Source organism: Symphalangus syndactylus, chromosome 12 (assembly GCF_028878055.3).
Source record: "Symphalangus syndactylus isolate Jambi chromosome 12, NHGRI_mSymSyn1-v2.1_pri, whole genome shotgun sequence".
Taxonomy (NCBI): domain Eukaryota; kingdom Metazoa; phylum Chordata; class Mammalia; order Primates; family Hylobatidae; genus Symphalangus; species Symphalangus syndactylus.
Genome location: NC_072441.2, coordinates 78,097,441 through 78,116,505, shown reverse-complemented (window position 1 = coordinate 78,116,505; position 19,065 = coordinate 78,097,441). Strand labels below are relative to the sequence as shown.

The 19,065-nt window shown below is 48.2% G+C and overlaps 2 protein-coding genes and 1 long non-coding RNA gene across 3 annotated transcripts; 2 read left to right on the top strand and 1 right to left on the bottom strand.

Moving 5' to 3' along the window:
• Window positions 1–30: 30 nt before the first annotated feature.
• Window positions 31–8,821, top strand: MTMR11 (myotubularin related protein 11). Its single transcript, XM_063626075.1, has 17 exons — window positions 31–910; window positions 1,262–1,337; window positions 1,788–1,909; window positions 2,134–2,194; window positions 2,366–2,508; window positions 2,968–3,046; window positions 3,168–3,303; window positions 3,549–3,636; window positions 3,793–3,881; window positions 3,963–4,087; window positions 5,169–5,235; window positions 5,479–5,549; window positions 6,067–6,233; window positions 6,514–6,687; window positions 6,932–7,114; window positions 7,563–7,856; window positions 8,161–8,821. The coding sequence occupies exons 1-17, from the start codon at window positions 845–847 to the stop codon at window positions 8,347–8,349; spliced, it is 2,130 nt and encodes a 709-aa protein (XP_063482145.1). The 5' UTR covers window positions 31–844; the 3' UTR covers window positions 8,350–8,821.
• LOC134734284 (uncharacterized) lies at window positions 4,982–9,602 on the bottom strand. The gene is made up of 3 exons (XR_010117558.1): window positions 9,122–9,602; window positions 6,501–6,659; window positions 4,982–6,269 (listed from the first exon to the last, which is right to left on the bottom strand). It is a non-coding gene; the product is annotated as an uncharacterized lncRNA (long non-coding RNA).
• A 1-nt stretch (window position 9,603) lies between these two features.
• Window positions 9,604–14,139, top strand: SF3B4 (splicing factor 3b subunit 4). Its single transcript, XM_063626117.1, has 6 exons — window positions 9,604–9,746; window positions 10,177–10,305; window positions 10,553–11,095; window positions 11,429–11,635; window positions 13,442–13,615; window positions 13,727–14,139. Exons 1-6 carry the CDS (start codon window positions 9,713–9,715, stop codon window positions 13,912–13,914), a joined length of 1,275 nt encoding a protein of 424 aa, XP_063482187.1. The 5' UTR covers window positions 9,604–9,712; the 3' UTR covers window positions 13,915–14,139.
• The last annotated feature ends 4,926 nt before the right edge of the window (window positions 14,140–19,065 follow it).

Sequence of the window (19,065 nt, the reverse complement as noted above, 5' to 3'; positions counted from 1 at the left end):
ATGGGCAAAGATTAACTGGTAAGATCTTTTTGTCCCACCCACATCCCCAAGACTTGCACACAAACGTACTTGTGTCTGCATCTTGGACACTTTTTATACTTCTCCACTGCAGTCTTCACATGACGTCTGTGTCATGCCCTCTAGAGAAAGATATGCAAAACCACTTTAACCAGTTTCCCTGCTTCCTCACCTAATTCTTGGGCCTCTGCTGACAAAAATCCCCCCAGGTCTAATTTTCATTTTCTTCTGGAAGAGGCAGCAAGGAGGCTTGAATCACTTTCACATTCCTACCCCTCTCCCCACCCCAAACCCCTTTGAGAAGACAAAAGAACTGAGCTTTTAAGGGAAGTCATCACTGAGACACTCCAGAGAGGTAGCCCAAATGATTCCAGCTTCATAATCAATAGAACTGCTCCCCTCAAACGGTCTCCAGTACTCATGAACAGGAGGAGAACAGGGTCTCGGATTGGGGTAAAGAAGGGAGTCGATGTTTTTCTCTCCGTCCCCATTTCTTCCCCACCCGTCCGTCTCAGACTCCACCGTTTCCTCTCCACTTTTCCAGAATTGTGTGTATTCTCCTTTAAGGGGCTGGGCATCTCTCCCGCCCTCTCCAGAGTCGACTGAAGTTTCCGAGGAGACTTCTCAGGCTGGGCTGGACACACCTTTCCAAGGACCCCCAAACACTGCTCTGTGCACGTCAAATGCTCCTTTCCCTTGTGTCCAACCCCCTACCCCTCTCCCTAACTCCCCTCTTCTCAACAAGACTCAGCCTCTCCCCGAGGTGGGTGAGCATCCTTGAGGTTTCCCACCCTTAACTGCTGTGTCCCCGGATGGAGCCAGAGAAATGTGGTGGGGGGGCCGGGGCCAGAGTTTCAACATTGTCCCCCAGAAGGAGGAGCCAGAGATGGGGGTAAGGAGAAGGAATCTGGGGGGGTGTCGGCAAGAGGGTGAGAATGGGGATGAGGTGGAGATAAAAGGGGGAAGCAAAGGCTCTAGAGGAGGAGGAGGGTGTGTCTGTCCTATCAGCTTCTGCTGATGGAGCCTGGTCTGTCTTTCTCAGTCTCAAGTTCGTTGTCTCATTATCCATTAACCAGCCCCTCCCTTTACTGTCTACCAGCCCTGGTAGATCTGGAGCTCGCCACAGACACTGATCTCAGTTTCCTCTGAGAGTGTGAGTGTAGGCCTCTAAAGGCAGCTGCCTTTGGGGAGTTGGGGAGCCTAGGGGTTAACTCTAGACCCCCCTCAACTCTCTGGACCAAAGTCTGTCCAGGAAAACAGGATGCCGGAGCCCAGGAGTCATCAGCCTAGCAGTTGCCTGGCCTCCAGATGCCTCCCAGGTAATAATGCCCTATCACTCTCCAAAGACTCTTCCAAATTTCATCCTACACCAATCTTGTTTCATGCCCTCACCAAAGATACCTCTGTGTTCCTCTCCTGGCTCAAAGTACTTCTGCCTGAGGCTTGCTGTCCTCGCTGACAGCCTCTAGAGCTGGCTGAGAGCTGGACCTTGACATTCCTTCTGTTTCCTTGACCCTGTTACCCCTTTTCAAATTTACTTATTCAATACATAGGTAGTGCCTGCTATGTGCCAGGCCCTGTTCTAGGCTCTGTTCTAGTTACAGAAATTAAAAAATATATATCTTTTCTCATAAGCTTACATTGTAGTGGGCTTTGGGGAGGATTTTAATCTTCCCTATTTAGATCTCCCTTTCTTGGAGGGGTGGGTGTATCCAAGTGTGGGCAACACTGGGAATAGTCATAACAGGGCTTCCCTTCTTCCCCTTTAGGGGAGCAGATCCTAGCATGGGCCCCAGGGGTGAGGAAGGGCCTGGAACCGGAATTGTCTGGAACCCTGATCTGTACCAACTTTAGGGTCACCTTCCAGCCCTGTGGATGGCAGTGGAATCAGGTGAGATGGTTGGGGCAACAGAAATGACAGCTAGTGGGAAATGGGTAGGGGAGTCTAGCAGGATTTAGACAAACATTATAGGTTAAGGGCTGTCTTTTGAATGTATCATTGATAATCAGTGGGAACTCTCTCTAGGGTGGTTGCCCCCTAGAAGGGGTTGGGGCTGCCAGGGTAGGAAAATGAGGGCGATTTCAGATGTCTACCCAGTCACGTGCTTCGTCTAGGATACTCCCTTGAGCAGTGAATACGATTTTGCCCTGGTCAACATTGGGCGATTAGAGGCTGGTAAGTTGGGGGGGGTTGGTGAAGGGGTTCACTGGGGGTGTTGGAACTCCCTCCTCCTCATCCTTCCTCTGTTCTCAGAAAACAGCAGGGATGGAGTGGGATGGGCTGAAAGAGTCCCTTCTGGAGGGACTCTGGTCCATGGTTACACTGTTCTGTACCTCTTGACTTCAGTGAGCAGCTTGTCCCGAGTCCAGCTCCTCCGTCCAGGGTCCCTGCTTAAATTTATCCCTGAGGAGATTTTGATTCATGGCCGAGACTTCCGGCTGCTCAGAGTTGGTTTTGAGGCTGGAGGCTTAGAGCCTCAGGCTTTTCAGGTAAGAGGCCCCTAACCTGAGGCTTCCTCCTCACCCCAGAACCTTGGGATCCTCTCCCTGACAATTTCTGAGACTCCTCCAGCCCCTGGGATCCTCTCATCATTCCCCCTGCTTCTCTCAAGGAAAGGCTAAAAGGCTGGGATAAATGAATGCGTGATGAGAGTAAAGGGCCTGCGCCCTAGCCTTACTCTATTAATTACCAGCAGTGTGACTGTGGGCAAGTTTCCTCCTCTGAAAAACCAGGATTCCTCCCAGAATCATCGTTCTAGGATTCTGTGGTTCCAGATTTGTTCTCCCGACCCCAGTCCCCGTGACCTGAGGAAGCCCCCTTCTCTAGGGACTGGCTTCACTGTTCTTCTTTATTCTTGGCAAAGAGAGTGGAGCAACACATGGGCTCCATTTCCTTCTTTTCACTTACTCAGCCTAAGCCAAAAGGATGGAATGTCCTTTCCTCCACAGGTGACGATGGCCATTGTCCAAGCCAGAGCTCAGAGCAATCAAGCCCAACAATATTCGGGGATAACCCTGAACAAGGCTGGTGAGTGAGAGTGCTTTAGGGTAAGGAGGAGTCTGAAAAGGCAGAGGATGGCTGACGACAAAGAGCTGAGAAGCTGTCTCTGATTTTCTCCTTCCTCCTCTATGTCTCACTCCTGTTCTAGGCCAGGGTTCTGGCTCCAGAAAACCACCAATTCCTCTCATGGAGACAGGGGAAGACTGGGAGACTGAGCGGAAGAAGCAGGCAGCCAGAGGCTGGAGGGTCAGCACGGTCAACGAGAGGTTCGACGTAGCCACCAGGTGATCCCCAGTGCACCCCAACCCTACTGCTCTCCCAATCTTCCCTTAGTTCCTTGATCCTCTAAAGCTAGGACTTTCCACAAACTCCGGCCTCCTAGGACACCCACAAAGCTATCTCCCTTGCCTCCTAGATCCCTAAACCTGAAATCCCATGGAATGGTCCCTCTGAAGCAGCTTCCTTGTAACAGCTTTACATTTATAATGAAGTCACTGAGCCAAACTGTAATATCACTCTCATTTCACAGCCTCCCCCGTTACTTCTGGGTCCCTAACCGACTTCTGGACAGTGAGGTCAGGAGAGCATTTGGCCACTTTCATCAGGGCCGTGGACCGGTCAGTGTGAGGGTTAGGGTAATGGCTGTGGATTAGAGGGTCATGTGGGCCAGGGACATCGTGGAGGGAGTAACCTCTGTGAGGTCAGCGTGGGGGCAAGGGTAGCGTGGAGCTAGGCATTTCTCCCACAATGACCCTCTTCTGCCCCATGTGAAGCGCTTGTCCTGGCATCACCCTGGGGGCAGTGATCTTCTCCGCTGTGGAGGCTTCTATACAGCCAGTGACCCTAACAAGGAGGATATCAGGTGAGGGAGGCTTGATGGGAAGAATCAAGGGTTCGGTGCTCAGGGCAGACTCCTCTTATTTCCTGACTTCCTCCCCTCCAGAGCAGTGGAGTTGATGCTCCAGGCTGGGCATTCAGATGTTGTCCTGGTAGACACTATGGATGAGCTGCCCAGCCTTGCAGATATCCAACTTGCCCACCTGAGGCTGAGGGCCCTCTGCCTGCCTGGTGAGAATAACCTTTGACCCCTCACCCTCACCCCTAGGTCTGCTGAGCCTAACCTGGTTTACCCTTTGCTTGCTGTAGATGAGTAGCTCTTTAGTCTAATGAGTCTGTTTTCTTTCCTTTTCCTTTTATTTTTTCTTGAGACGGAGTCTTGGCTGGGCGCAGTGGCTCACGCCTGTAATCCCACCACCATGGGAGGCCAAGGCGGGCAGATCACTTGAGGGCAGGAGTTCGAGACCAACCTGGCCAACATGGTGAAACCCCGTTTCTACTAAAAATACAAAAAAAAAAAAAAAATAGCTGGGTGCGGTGGCCGATGCTTGTAATCCCAGCTACTTGGGAGGCTGAGGCACGAGAATTGCTTGAACCCAGGAGGGGGGTGAACCGAGAATGTGCCATTGCATTCCAGTCTGGGTGACAAGAGTGAAACTCGTCTTAAAAAAAAAAAAAAAGGCAGACGAGACGGAGTCTCCCTCTGTGGCCCAGGCTGGAGTGCAGTGGCGCGATCTCAGCTCACTGCAACCTCCAACTCCTGCGTTCAAGCGATTCTCCTGCCTCAGCCTCCCGAGTAGCTGGGATTACAGGCGCCCGCCACCATGCCTGGCTAATTTTTGTATTTTTAGTAGAGACGAGGTTTCACCATGTTCCCCATGTTAGATTAGGCTGGTCTCGAACTCCTCAGGTGATCCACCCGCCTCAGCCTCCTAAAGCGCTGGGATTACAGGCATGAGCCGTCGTGCCCGGCCAGTGAGACTGTTTTCTACTCACCTCCCATCTCTCCCACCTCTCCCACAGACTCACTGATTTCCTGTCTTCTTGACCCCAATTTATTCTTTTTTTAAACAGCTTTATTGAAACATAATGTACATACCATAAAATTTACCCTTCACTGAAGTATACAATTCAGTGAGTTTTATTATATTTACAATGTTGTACAACCATCATCACAGTTTAATTTTAGAAACCATCCTGGCCATTTACAATTACTTTTCATTCCTGTTCTTAACCCAGCAGGCTATCAACCTGAATCCTGAATCCTGAGTTCTAATCTCTTTGCCCTTCTGATCTTTCTACCCTCTATCAGATTCATCTGTAGCTGAGGATAAATGGCTTTCAGCCCTGGAAGGCACACGATGGCTGGACCATGTCAGGTACTCCCTCGCTTCTTCTAGCCATCATTTATAATTCAACCTTCCTCAACCTTCTGTTAACTTGGGGTCCTAAATGGCCTTTCTTTAGTTCTCCTCCTCGGTTTCCCAAGAAGACTGCCATTTTCTGCTCTTTAGAAGGAGGAGGGGTAGGATTTGGAGTCGGCCTTATTCCATCCCATGACCCATCACTCCATTCCCCTAGGCTTATCATTCTTCCTCCCTCTTCCTCACCTGCTCCTCCAGGGCTTGTCTTCGAAAGGCCAGTGACATTTCAGTATTAGTGACATCCAGGGTTCGTTCTGTAATACTTCAAGGTGAGTTCCTTGGTTAAGCCCATTCCATTCCTTGCCTCTTTTCTTTACCCACCTGACCAGATTGCATTCAGGGAGGGAGACCCATAAGACTTCTTCCTCTCCTGTTCCTGGGAACTACCTGCGAGCTCTACTCTCATCCTTCAGTATTACCTCTGCCTCCCCATCACAACTTGTAATCCCTGACACTAGGATGGTCTTAGCTCCTTTGTTCCTTTCCTTCCATCAGTGGATGGGGACTGGGGTTGGGGTGGGAAGGGCAGTGTGGAAGCTGGTTTGAGAATTGTGATTCTGCCCCTTACATGTGAAACTGGGTATTTCTATCCGGGTGGAGTCTAGGAAGTGAATCATTCAAGGTCTTTGTTTTCTCTTCACTTCTATGTGCTCTCTCAATCCTCCTACCCCAAACTTTTCCCCTCTGTGCCTCTCACTTCTCCTTGCCGTATTTCTCTTCTCATTCTCTTCTGCCCTAGTTTCTTGGACCCCTCTTCTTTGTCCCTTCTTCCTCTTTATCACCCAGAGCGCGGTGATCGTGATCTCAATGGCCTCCTCTCTTCACTCGTCCAGCTGCTTTCAGCCCCTGAAGCCCGAACACTGTTTGGCTTCCAATCACTAGTGCAGCGAGAGTGGGTGGCAGCTGGACATCCCTTCCTGACTCGGCTTGGGGGAACTGGGGCCAGTGAAGAGGTGAGAATGATTCGGGATGGCATCGGTGGGATATTACTAAAGAAGTAAGAGAATGAGAAATTATTTTGTATAATCCATTGGAGGTGAATCCGGTCAGAAGGGCCCCGAGGTTAGGCTGAGACGAAGATCCTGATGAGTGAGGCCTCACAAGCCCCTGCTACCCTCAATTCAGATTTTCATTCCCTGACCTCCACAGTGCCCCCTATTCCCTGTGTTCCCCATTCCCTTATCATCCTCCCTCTTTAGGTCCCAATAATCCCTTCCAACCTCTTCTTTTCAGGCTCCGGTGTTTCTCCTCTTCCTTGATTGTGTCTGGCAGCTCCTCCAGCAGTTTCCAGCTGATTTTCAATTCTCTGAGTTTTTCCTTCTTGCTCTTCATGACAGTGTCAGGGTTCCTGACACCCTGACCTTCCTGAGAAATACGCCCTGGGAGCGCGGAAAGCAGAGCGGACAGGTCAGTGACTTCTATTTTTGACTTGTGTTTTTTTTCCCATTGAGATGTACTCTCTGAAGTTTGGTCTTGATTTGTTTTATGAGAAGTGAGGTCTGTGAGTGGGGAGGGGGAGATTTATTCTCATTTTCAGGATGAGACTTTTGCCCTACATCTTTCCTAGAATAAGAGGTGAGAATCTCATGATTTGTCTCTAGATGTGGGAGGATTGTGTGTAACCATCCTTTTTCTTGCTTCCTCTGTTCAGTTAAACTCCTATACACAAGTCTACACCCCAGGATACTCCCAGCCCCCAGCTGGGAACTCTTTTAACCTGCAGCTGTCTGTCTGGGACTGGGATTTACGCTATAGCAATGCACAGATACTACAATTCCAGAATCCTGGCTATGACCCAGAACACTGTTCAGATTCCTGGCTCCCTAGACCTCAGGTGAAGTGTCTAAACTTCCTAAAATCCCTTGACGTTCCCACAGGCTCATGCTACTAGACAGTGAGAAGTGAAAGACACAATGTCTTGAGTTCCTTAGGGAAAGCTACTCCACTACTCTTCTGCAGCTGTCACTAACAGTCCCTGGGTGTCCCTAGGAAGACAAAAGTCCTAGAATAGCACAGAGGGCACCCTTTTTGTCCTTCCTCAAGTCTGTCTACTCATCTTCCTGTCTCATGCACACATAAGTTGCCCTAAAATCAACCTTAATCAGCCCTGAGGCCTAGTTGAAGCCTAATGAGGAGGGTAGAAGAGTTCTCATGGGGAGGCTTGTAGTTCTAGTCACCAGTGCAGTGAGTAGGTGGCAGCAGGACACCCTATCCTGATCCAGATTGGGGAAACTAGGGTTATCTGGTCTCTCCGTTGCCAGTTGATTTCCTTTTCCCTTTAGCCAAGCTTCATGGTTCCTGGACCCCCCAGTTCTGTGTGGCTCTTCTCTAGAGGAGCATTGACCCCCCTGAATCAGCTCTGTCCTTGGCGGGACAGTCCCTCCCTGCTGGCAGTCTCTTCTCGTTGGCTCCCTCGACCTGCTATCTCCTCTGAAAGCCTGGCTGACCAGGAATGGGGTCTCCCCTCACATTGGGGAGCTTGCCCTTTACCTCCAGGGCTGCTGCTGCCTGGGTATCTGGGACCCCAGATCAGGCTCTGGAGACGCTGCTACCTGAGGGGAAGGCCTGAGGTCCAGGTAAGAAGGGAAAATAGACTGGGAGTGGGAGAAGGGACTTAACTCTGCTGAACCAGAAGAACAGGAGCTGGAAAGGCAAGGAGCTGAAGGCTGGGAGGACTGGGAAGTGAAGTTCTACTCCTCTTGGCATCAAACAAGGTTTGGGAGTGTAGGAGGTGTGGGAAAGTGCTTGTGACTTAGATTAAGTGGAATTTAGGGCATAGCTGGAATGGGAAACAGAATTAAAGACACCAGAAGTAGCAGACAAGCAGGGGGCCAGAGCTACAACAGTGTTCCTCTCTGTTCCTCTTTGCCTCCTCCCCAGATGGGCCTCTCAGCTCCCACAATCTCTGGCCTCCAGGATGAGCTATCCCATCTTCAGGAGTTATTACGGAAATGGACACCAAGAATATCTCCTGAGGATCACTCCAAGAAAAGAGATCCACATACCATTCTCAATCCCACTGAAATTGCTGGCATTCTCAAAGGCAGGGCAGAGGGGGATCTGGGGTAGAGGAGGGTTCTGTCTAATCTTTTTTTTTTTTTTTTGTTTCTGGACTTGCAGCCTCAGCTTTCACACTTTAGCCCTTAAGTTCACTAAGAAGGTCTGAGTTTCTGCTGCAAATGGTAAACTGCTCCAACTCTTGTCTTGCTTAGTTCCTACAAATATTTTTGTTTCTTGTCATTTGAAGGATTAAGAAACAAAAACAATCCAGAAATTGATCGTTTTTTTAAGCCAATTCCATCCCTTCTGGATAACCAGATGTTAAATCATGAGATCAGAGATGCTGTTCATCAGTCCCAACAAGATGGCCTAGAAATCGCATTCTCACCTCGCCTTGCTGCTGCTTTAATTCCAAGTTCTATTTCTTCCCTTATAGTTTTCTATGGGAATGAGGCGGATACAGGAAACACCCTGTCTCCTCTGTATTTTTGTAGTGGAATTTCTATTTAAGGGGCTCATTAAAGCATAGTATTTATACACATTGCTGGCATTGGTTCTTGTGTTTGAATAAAGGATTCTCCTAGGTAGGAAAGTGGTGGGGTAAAAGGTGTGTATGATCCAAGAGAGGAAGGCATCCACAATATTATTGCTAAGGAAATAGGGGAACTGGGTTTGGTGAGGCCCTGCAGAATTCAAGTGCAATTTGGGGAAAGGGTTCTCTTGTGTGTGTCTTCCATTTAGAGGCAGACGGGGCCAGAGTGTTCTAGAGATCCAGACTCTAGAGCTCCGATCCCATCCACCCCTCAGCTGTGGTCACACGCCAACTTGGAGCAGCCCTCACCTTCCCCATGCAATTACGACGAGGTGAGCGCGGACGTCACTCCAGCTCGGACGTTTCGCAGTCTCCTCCCCTGAGGGAAAACCAAATACCTCCAGCCCAAATCAGGGCTGTGAGGCCAAATCTGCAAGAAGGCCGCAGGCGAGATGGAAGGCTCCCTCTGAGCCTGAAAGCAGCCAAGTCCTCGGGTTGGGGCGAACTCTTCAGCACATCCTTCTCTGGACAACAAAAGAAGAATCACTGTCCACAAAATATATTAAAACTGAAATTTTTGTTCTTTTAGCTTTCGAATTAACATTTTTGGGAACAGTGTGATTCTTTCAAGTCTAGCAGTGCATTAAGAGGGTCGGAGCGTTTCCGTTCCGCCCTCCTCCCTAAGACCACCAGCAGCGGCACCTCAGGACGAGAGCCGAGGACTCTACCGCCCGACCCAGGTTAAGTCTGGGAGGCTCCTAAGATGGCTGCAGCCGCTTCCAGGAACCTCCTCTTCCGCGGCCCCGCCCACCGCTACGTCTGCCTTCGCCCCGGAAGTGGAAGTCGTGCTGAGGTCAGAAGGCGGAACCGCTGCTGGGAGACGGCGGGATCTATTTCGCCATGGCTGCCGGGCCGATCTCCGAGCGGAACCAGGGTAACTGGAGGGGGAAAGTCTGGAATGGGCTCAGCGCGGCTAAGAGGCCCCGACTACAGCCAGCAGTGCCTCTGCAGGGGTGGGAGACTGGACTCCTCCCTTCCCCAGAGGGCGCGAGACCGGCCCCGTGCCTGTTGGGAACGGGGTGGCCGGGTGCTGGCTGAGGCCTGTGGGTGTGATACTTATGTGCGGTCCCCTGCTGACTTCTCACTCAAAAAATGAAAAAAATCCACTCAGAATACTAAATTAGACTTCAGAGGATTCCCGAAGTCCTGGGAAGAGAGAAGTTTAAGGGTTTAAACTTTTTTTTTTGCTCCTGTCCCCTACCCCGATCCCCAGTTCCCCTGGTTGGGTTCCATCTTCATGTTTCCATCACCTCCTTTCTTCCCGTTACACTCTCACCCTTGCTCTTTTTGCTCCCTCCCTTCAGATGCCACTGTGTACGTGGGGGGCCTGGATGAGAAGGTTAGTGAACCGCTGCTGTGGGAACTGTTTCTCCAGGCTGGACCAGTAGTCAACACCCACATGCCAAAGGATAGAGTCACTGGCCAGCACCAAGGTGAGTACATGACAAGGGGCGAATTGCTCCCGGAGGGTCCCAGCAGTATTCACAACTGTTTTGGAATAACTTGAGCAACCTAAAGATTTTTTTCTTTTAAACCTCTGTTCAGTTTATTTCTGGAACCATTCTTAAGTAAAGTGAGGTTGTTTCTTTCTTGTTCTTTGTGATTAGAGGGTAGATGAGTTTTACCCCATTTTCAGTCTCTTCACTTACGTTGTTAACCTCCTCTTCTCCACTTCTCCAGGCTATGGCTTTGTGGAATTCTTGAGTGAGGAAGATGCTGACTATGCCATTAAGATCATGAACATGATCAAACTCTATGGGAAGCCAATACGGGTGAACAAAGCATCAGCTCACAACAAAAACCTGGATGTAGGGGCCAACATTTTCATTGGGAACCTGGACCCTGAGATTGATGAGAAGTTGCTTTATGATACTTTCAGCGCCTTTGGGGTCATCTTACAAACCCCCAAGATTATGCGGGACCCTGACACAGGCAACTCCAAAGGTTATGCCTTTATTAATTTTGCTTCATTTGATGCTTCGGATGCAGCAATTGAAGCCATGAATGGGCAGTACCTCTGTAACCGCCCTATCACCGTATCTTATGCCTTCAAGAAGGACTCCAAGGGTGAGCGCCATGGCTCAGCAGCCGAACGACTTCTGGCAGCTCAGAACCCGCTCTCCCAGGCTGATCGCCCTCATCAGCTGTTTGCAGATGCACCTCCTCCACCCTCTGCTCCCAATCCTGTGGTATCATCATTGGGGTCTGGGCTTCCTCCACCAGGTAAAGCTTTTGGTTAAAATATGTTTGTCTTAAGGTTGGGGGAGAGGGTCAGGAGGAAGAAAAAAACGAGTCTGAAAGGGGGACAGGGGACATTGAGTCAGTAAGTTGATGGAAAGAGGACTGAGGGGTGACGGTAGTAGTGGAGAAGAAAGTTGTTGGGTTTCTTTAGGAGGGTGAAGTTGGTTGACTTTTCTAACATTGCTTTTGATTTTAGAGCACTGGGAGGAGGGGGAAAGAGCTCACCCTGCCTGGAGAGGCCAGATCGGGACAGGCTCTTTAAAGACATTTTCTCCTCACTACCATTAACTCTTCCTTTTTCCATTCCCTCTATAGGCATGCCTCCTCCTGGCTCCTTCCCACCCCCAGTTCCACCTCCTGGAGCCCTCCCCCCTGGGATACCCCCAGCCATGCCCCCACCACCTATGCCTCCTGGGGCTGCAGGACATGGCCCCCCTTCGGCAGGAACCCCAGGGGCAGGACATCCTGGTCATGGACACTCACATCCTCACCCATTCCCACCGGGTGGGATGCCCCATCCAGGTAGGTGTGCTTTGTTGGGAAAGGGAGGGAAGAGCTTGGTAGAGCATCTCTATTATCACTCACCCTGCTGCCCTTTGTTCCTCAACAGTAACAGTTTCAGAGTTTTCCTTTCCTTCCGACATTCTATTAAAAAAAACATACAAAATACTCTCTAACATCTATCACCCTGAATCCATTTCTTAAGTTTTTCTAACAAGTAGACTGTACTTGCCAGTTTTTATTTCTTTAACCTTTAGTTCCATTCTCTTCTCTGACTCCACCTCAAAGTGGTGACCTAATTGCCAAATCTCGGGGACGCTTCTGCTCCTTATCTAGTTTGACCTCTGATGTACTTGAAACTAGTCGTGTCCTCCTGTTTGAAATTCTTGTCTCTTTTTGCTTTTGCTTTTCTAGATCCTCCACCCCTCTCTCTGACTCCTTAATCTCAGCTACCGTAATAGACTCATGTCTACTTGTTCCTAGATTTTTATGCTTGTTTCTCTTTTCTGCATATATCTATAGTTTTAATTGGATATATACTGATGCCTCCTAGATCTGTATCTCTAGTCCATAGCTGTTGACATTCCAGATCCTTAATGCTGCTACTTAATAGATAGCATTATTTTTGTATCCCTCTCCTTCAAACTCATTCTTCCTCTAGTGTTCTTTTTTTTCAGGTGCTTAATTCATGAATCTGAGAGCTATGTTTGACTGCTCCCCATCACCCCACTCTTAATATCAAGCCTTATTTATATCAGTGGCATCTCTCCCCATGGCCAGTACCCTAGTTCAGTCTCTCATTCCTTCATTATTTTACACTTAATTTATTGTAGTAATTTCCTGCTACTTTGACTCCAGTTTTCCCTAACTTTGATCTACTTTCACAGGGTAGGTTTTTTAAGACACAGATGTGCACACTCTTGCTCAAAATTCCTCTGTTGCTCCCTTTGACCTACAGAGTAAAACCCAAACTCATTACCATAGCATTCACAGCTCTTTATGATCTGGCCCCTGCCCCTCATTTCTATAACTGCATTTTGCTCCTGATTACTGAGTTAACTGGCGTTTCCTGGAACATACTGTGCTGTTTGCCACACCTGTGACTTGCACATGGTAATCTTTCTGCTTGGGATGCTTTCTTCCCATGATCTTATCCTCCTGAAGTATTCATCCTTTAGAATTAGATCTTTGCTTAGACAGTATGTCCTCTGCTACTTTCTCAGGTCCTCTCAACAGAGTTATTACTCCACTTGTTATATACTTTATCATTACTATTACAGTACCTAAATCATGGAATAAGCAAGCAAAGAGGGTAAGGGGTTGATTGGTTGGTTTGTGCTGTTGGAACAGGGTCAACGATAGGGAGCACTTTTTACCACCTTTCTTTTTTTATTTATTTTTTTTGCTGATGAGGTCTCACTCTGTCATCCAGGCTGGAGTGCAGTGGTGTAGTTTTGGCTCACTGTAGCTGTGACGTCCCAGGCCCAAGTGATCCTCCCACCTCAGCCTCCTGAGTAGCTGGGAATACAGGCACACACCATCATGCCTGGCTAATTAAAAGTATTTTTTGATAGAGATGGGGTCTCACTACGTTGCCCAGGCTGTTCTTGAACTCCTGGGCTCAAGTGATCCACCTAAGCCTCCCAAAGTGCTGGGATTATTGGCATGAGCCACTGTGCCCAGCCAGCCTTATTTTCTATACCCTTTTTTCTATATAGTTCTCTTTCTGATGTCACTTTCTTTCTAATTTTGTTTTCTTCCTTTCTCTATTTTCTTTGCCTCCTTCTCTTTGTCTCTTTTCTCCTTGTGTCTGTTTTATTTTCATAGGGATGTCTCAGATGCAGCTGGCACACCATGGCCCTCATGGCTTAGGACATCCCCACGCTGGACCCCCAGGCTCTGGGGGTCAGCCACCGCCCCGACCACCACCTGGAATGCCTCATCCTGGACCTCCTCCAATGGGCATGCCCCCCAGAGGGCCTCCATTCGGATCTCCCATGGGTAAGTCGGCTCTAGCCACCTCCCTCATCTGCACCTATCATGTTCTTATAGCTTCTTGTAGGCACACCCCTTGTCCCGTGCCCTTACTAACTTTTCTTTTACTCCTTGCAGGTCACCCAGGTCCTATGCCTCCACATGGTATGCGTGGACCTCCTCCACTGATGCCCCCCCATGGATACACTGGCCCTCCACGACCCCCACCCTATGGCTACCAGCGGGGGCCTCTCCCTCCACCCAGACCCACTCCCCGGCCACCAGTTCCCCCTCGAGGCCCACTTCGAGGCCCTCTCCCTCAGTAAATTCGCATTTTCCTTCCTCCTGTTACATCTTCCCAATATCTTTTCTATTCCTTGGACCAATCAGAGATGCTGTAGCTCCTTGGGGCTAAGGTACTAATCCCTTTCAGCACCCCCACTCCATTCTCCTTTTTAATGTAACTTTTTCCACAGGAGGTATTTCTTTTTTATGTTGGTCCTGAGTATTTTGCAAATGCACAGAGAAAATAAAACTAAACTCCTTGTTTATTTGTGATGTTTTCCTTGACAACAGTAACTTTTTTCCTTTAAGAAGAGATGTCAGAGTATCATGAAAAGAATGGTAAGGTAGGAGTAGGAGCAAGGGTGCTTACTCCACATTTTAAAGGCTTATTCTGTAATGTGCTGTTGCAGTTGCTGAGCTTTGCTGTGCACTAGAGTAATTGTTTCCCTACATAGAGCTTATTTTCTAGTTTGGAAGATAGGGACCCAATATCTATAGCATAGGATCGTCATTTTTTTTTTTTCTTTTTTTTATTTGGAGACACGGTCTTGATCTGTTGCCTAGGCTGGAGTGCAGTGGCACAATCATGGCTCACTGCGGCCCTAACCTCCCAGGCTCAGGTGATTTCCCCACCACAGCCTCCCAAGTAGCTGGGACCACAGGTGTGTGCCACCACACCCAGCTAATTTTTGTATTTTTTGTAGAGGTGAGATTTCGCCATATTGCCCAGACAGGTTTTGAACTCCTGGGCTCAAGCGATCCCCCCTACCTCAGCCTCCCAAAGTGCTGGGATTACAGACGTGAGCCACCTCGCCCAGCTGGACCATTGTTTTAAAGTGAACAGATGTATCTGGAGATAGTCTGGCAAAAATGAAGTAACAGGCACTAAGCAATTCATTGCAGCACTGTTACAATGGCAGTAGATTGGAAACAACTCACATCTCCATCAGTAAAGGGATGGGTTGAATAAACTGATAAATTCATGCAGCAGAGTACTGTGCATCTGTAAAAAGGAATGTAAAAAAAGCTGTAAAAAGAATCTCCAAGTGAAGATCTCTACATACTGCTGTGGAGAGATCTCCAAGTGAAGAAAATAATGTGTGTAGTGTGCTACTTTCTCTAAGAGTGGCATATATATATATATATATATATGTATGTATGTATGTATGTATTAACGTTTTTAAAAATAGGTAAACCAGCTACTCGGGAGGCTGAGGCAGGAGAATCACTTGAACCTGGGAGGCGGAGGCTGCAGTGAGCCGAGATCATGCCATTGCACTCCAGCCTGGGCGACAGAGCGAGACTCCGTCTCAAAAAAAAAAAAAAAAAAGGATAAACCAATACTAATGGAAATTGGTAACACTGGGGAGGGAGGGGATATTGAGGGAAGCTGGATTCTCCTCTCAAAAAAAAAAAAAAAGGATAAACCAAATACTAATGGAAATTGATAACACTGGGGAGGGAGGGGATATTGAGGGAAGCTGGATTCTCTTGAGTATACTGTGTTAATGTGTGTTTCATTTGGAACAATATAGATGTCTTACATAATTACAAAACAAAATGAGTAAATGGGGACAGTAAATGTTCCGTACGTGTTCCATTTTGTTCTGTTCCTACAGATGTCTGTAAACAGTCATCTCAGATAAGGAGTTTGTATTTCAATTTTTTTCTCATTTCTCAGTCCTTCCAAGCTTGATTTTCATCACATGTAAATCTCAGTGTAAAGACTTTTCAGTAGACCAAATCCAATGGCCTTTTTCTCCCCCATGTTCTTTGCCACATTAATCCTGTTAAGTCACCCCTTTCTTGAAGTGCCCTCTGGCTTATGTAACCGTGAACTGTACTAAATTCTAGGCAAGAAGTGAGCATGGCCCTCTTGTTCTCTTCCATCATTCTCATTAACATTTTTATGGTACCTACAAAGGCTCTCTGTTGGTGGCAGCTGAGGATTCAAAGATAAGCAAGGTAGTTCTGCTGTCAAAACTGACACATAAGAGATTGTTAATAAAACAAAATATTTTGAGAGCAGGAAGAAAGTTACCTATTGTGGCATGAAAGTCCAGGAAAACGGCCAGGCACAGTGGCTCACGCCTGTAATCTCAGCACTTTGGGAGGCTGAGGCGGGCAGACCACCTGAGGTCAGGAGTTCAAGACCAGCCTGGGCAACATGGTGAAATTCTGTCTCTACTAAAAATACCAAAAATTAGCCAGGTGCAGTGGTGGGCGCCTGTAATCCCAGCTACTCAGGAGGCTGAGACAGGAGAATCGCTTGAATCCAGTAGGCGGAGGTTGCAGTGAGCCAAGATCAAGCCATTGCACTCCAGCCTGGGCAACAAGAGCGAAATTCTTTCCCCCACCTCCCCCCTCAAAAAAAGAAAAGTCCAGGAAAACTTCCTGGGAAGAAAAGTGATACCTGCATTTAATCTTGAAGGAAGGGTAGACCTTTCCCAGGCAAGGAGAAATTCATTCCAGGTGGATGGGATGTTTCTGAGGAGAAACAGATTGATAAATAGCATGGCGTATAACGCACTAGAGCTGTTTGGGATTGGAGGCAGGCTGAGGTCAGAGCCAGTTAGGGAGCTCCCAGAAACCATTTCTCAGCCCTTTTTCACATCATGGCAGGGAACCATTTGAAACAAAATTGAGGTAAGGGGAGGCAGCTGCTTCAGCCTGGAGGCTGTTGGCTTGGAAATTCTAGCTGCCCCAGTTTGATATGCTTATTAGATGTTCGTGTGGTGATATTGAATAGACAGAGATTTTGAGTCTGGGCTTGATGGGAAGGTCTGGACTGCAGATATAAATGGGAATCATCAGCATATAGGCAGTATTAAAGTCGGGACTGCCTGTGGTGAGTAAGAAGAGAGTAGAAGCCTTCCCGCTCCTGGGACTGAGCCCATAGAAACTCTAAATAGCCCCAGCAAAGGAGACTACAAAGGAATGGTTGGTGGGACAGGGCACTGGCACCTGGGGGAAAATGATGAGGTCTTCCTTCAGAACTTGAAAATATATACAGTCGTTTGTGTATTCTCAAGGGATTGGTTCCAGGACCCTCCACAGATAATCAAAACTCACAAATGCTCAAATCTCTTATATAAAATGGCATATTTGCATATAACCTAGGCACATCCTCCAGTGTTTTTTTTTTTTTTTTTTTTTTGAGACGGAGTCTCGCTCTGTCGCCCAGGCTGGAGTGCAGTGGCGCAATCTCGGCTCACTGCAAGCTCCGCCTCCCGGGTTCACGCCATTCTCCTGCCTCAGCCTCTCCGAGTAGCTGGGACTACAGGCGCCCACCACCAAGCCCGGCTAATTTTTTTTTGTATTTTTAGTAGAGACGGGGTTTCACCGTGGTCTCGATCTCCTGACCTCGTGATCCGCCCGCCTCGGCCTCCCAAAGTGCTGGGATTACAAGCGTGAGCCACCGCGCCCGGCCCTCCAGTGTGTTTTAAATCATCTCTAGATTACTTGTGATACCTAATGCAGTGTAAATACTATGCAAGTAGTTGTTATACTGTATTGTTTAGGAAATAAATGTCAAGAGGAGAATGTCTATACATGTTCAGTACAAATGCAACCATTATAGGCCTAACTACATTTTCCATCCACAGTTGGTTGAATCCATGGATGCCAAACCCATGGATATGGAGGGCTGATGGTATAAGCTTTCACTCTAAGAGTACAAGATTTCTATTTTAGCAAATGAGGTATCAGTGGAGAGTAGGCAAAGTCACCTCAAAGGGAAGAAATGGCTCCCTGCTGGCCAAATGCTCTCCTGCTGGACTTGGCTATAACCTAATTGAAAATGTTAACATATTTGGCTGGGCGCGGTGGCTCACGCCTGTAATCCCAGCACTTTGGGAGGCCGAGGCGGGTGGATCATGAGGTCAGGAGATAGAGACCATCCTGGCTAACATGGTGAAACCCCGTCTCTACTAAAAATACAAAAAAATTAGCCAGGTGTGGTGGCGGGCGCCTGTAGTCCCAGCTACTCGGGAGGCTGAGGCAGGAGAATGGTGTGAATCCGGGAGGCAGAGCTTGCAGTGAGCCGAGATTGCGCCACTGCACTCCAGCCTGGGCGACAGAGCAAGACTTGGTCTCAAAAAAAAAGAAAAGAAAATGTTAACATATTTAAATAAAGAATGTTGTCAACCTGGCTGTGTGTGGTGGCTCATGCCTGTAATCCCAGCACTTTGGGAGGCAGAGGTGAGTGGATCACTTGAGGTCCGGAGTTCGAGAGCAGCCTGGCCAACATGGTGAAACCCTGTCTCCATTAAAAATACAAAAGTTAGCCAGGCACAGTGGCTCATGCCTGTAATCCCAGCACTTTGGGAGGACGAGGCAGGTGGATCATAAGTTCAGGAGATCGAGACCATCCTGGCTAACACGGTGAAACTCCGTCTCCACTAAAAATACAAAAAATTAGCCGGGCGTGGTGGCAGGTGCTTGTAGTCCCAGCTACTCGGGAGGCTGAGGCAGGACAATGGCGTGAACCTGGGAGACGGAGCTTTCAGTGAGCCGAGATCGTGCCACTGCACTCCAGCCTTGGCGAGGGAGCAAGACTCTGCCTCAAAAAAAAAAAAAAAAAAGTTAGCTGGGTGTGGTGGTTCGTGTCTGTAGTCCCAGTTGCTTGGGAGGCTGAGGCAGGAGAATCACTTGAACACGGGAGGTGGAGGTTACAGTGAGCTGAGATCGTGCCACTGCACTCCAGCCTGGGCGACAGAGTGAGACTCTGTCTCAAATAAAATAAAATAAAATAAAAAAGAATGTGTATTAACCTGAAGACGGGTCAGCAATGAAAGCCTAGTAAAGGGAGAGTCCCTGAGGCCAGTCCAAGCACCATCCTGGAAAGCCATCAGATTCAGAGTAGTCCAGGAGTGCTGGCAAGGCTGCCCATAGCAAAGAGGTGGGGGTAGAAGATTGTTGCCAAGAAGAGTTTTCTGGACCCATTGGCATGGCTCCTTATTGCAGATGACCAGATGCCATTAAAGATACAAATCCTCCAGTAATGTCATTGTGCATTTATACATTGACATTATGATTCTGATTTGGCTTCAGGGAGGGAATGTACTAGACATGTAGATATGAGTTTTCAGTCTGAGTGACAATTAAATATGATAAATTAATATTTATGTATTACGGCTTTATATTTCAGAAGATTGTGAACTTTGTTGGCATGAATGATTATTTCCAAGACC

What these genes read in the sequence shown, in the direction of transcription:
- MTMR11 (XM_063626075.1), top strand. Translation starts at nt 845, where the DNA reads ATGTGGTGGGGGGGCCGGGGCCAGAGTTTCAACATTGTCCCCCAGAAG. An exon ending in GTGGATGGCAGTGGAATCAG is followed by an intron (nt 1,910 to 2,133) that starts GTGAGATGGTTG and finishes TGCTTCGTCTAG; the next exon opens with GATACTCCCTTGAGCAGTGA. An exon ending in TAGAGCCTCAGGCTTTTCAG is followed by an intron (nt 2,509 to 2,967) that starts GTAAGAGGCCCC and finishes TTTCCTCCACAG; the next exon opens with GTGACGATGGCCATTGTCCA.
- SF3B4 (XM_063626117.1), top strand. Translation starts at nt 9,713, where the DNA reads ATGGCTGCCGGGCCGATCTCCGAGCGGAACCAGG. An exon ending in GATCTCCGAGCGGAACCAGG is followed by an intron (nt 9,747 to 10,176) that starts GTAACTGGAGGG and finishes CCCTCCCTTCAG; the next exon opens with ATGCCACTGTGTACGTGGGG. An exon ending in GGGTGGGATGCCCCATCCAG is followed by an intron (nt 11,636 to 13,441) that starts GTAGGTGTGCTT and finishes TTATTTTCATAG; the next exon opens with GGATGTCTCAGATGCAGCTG.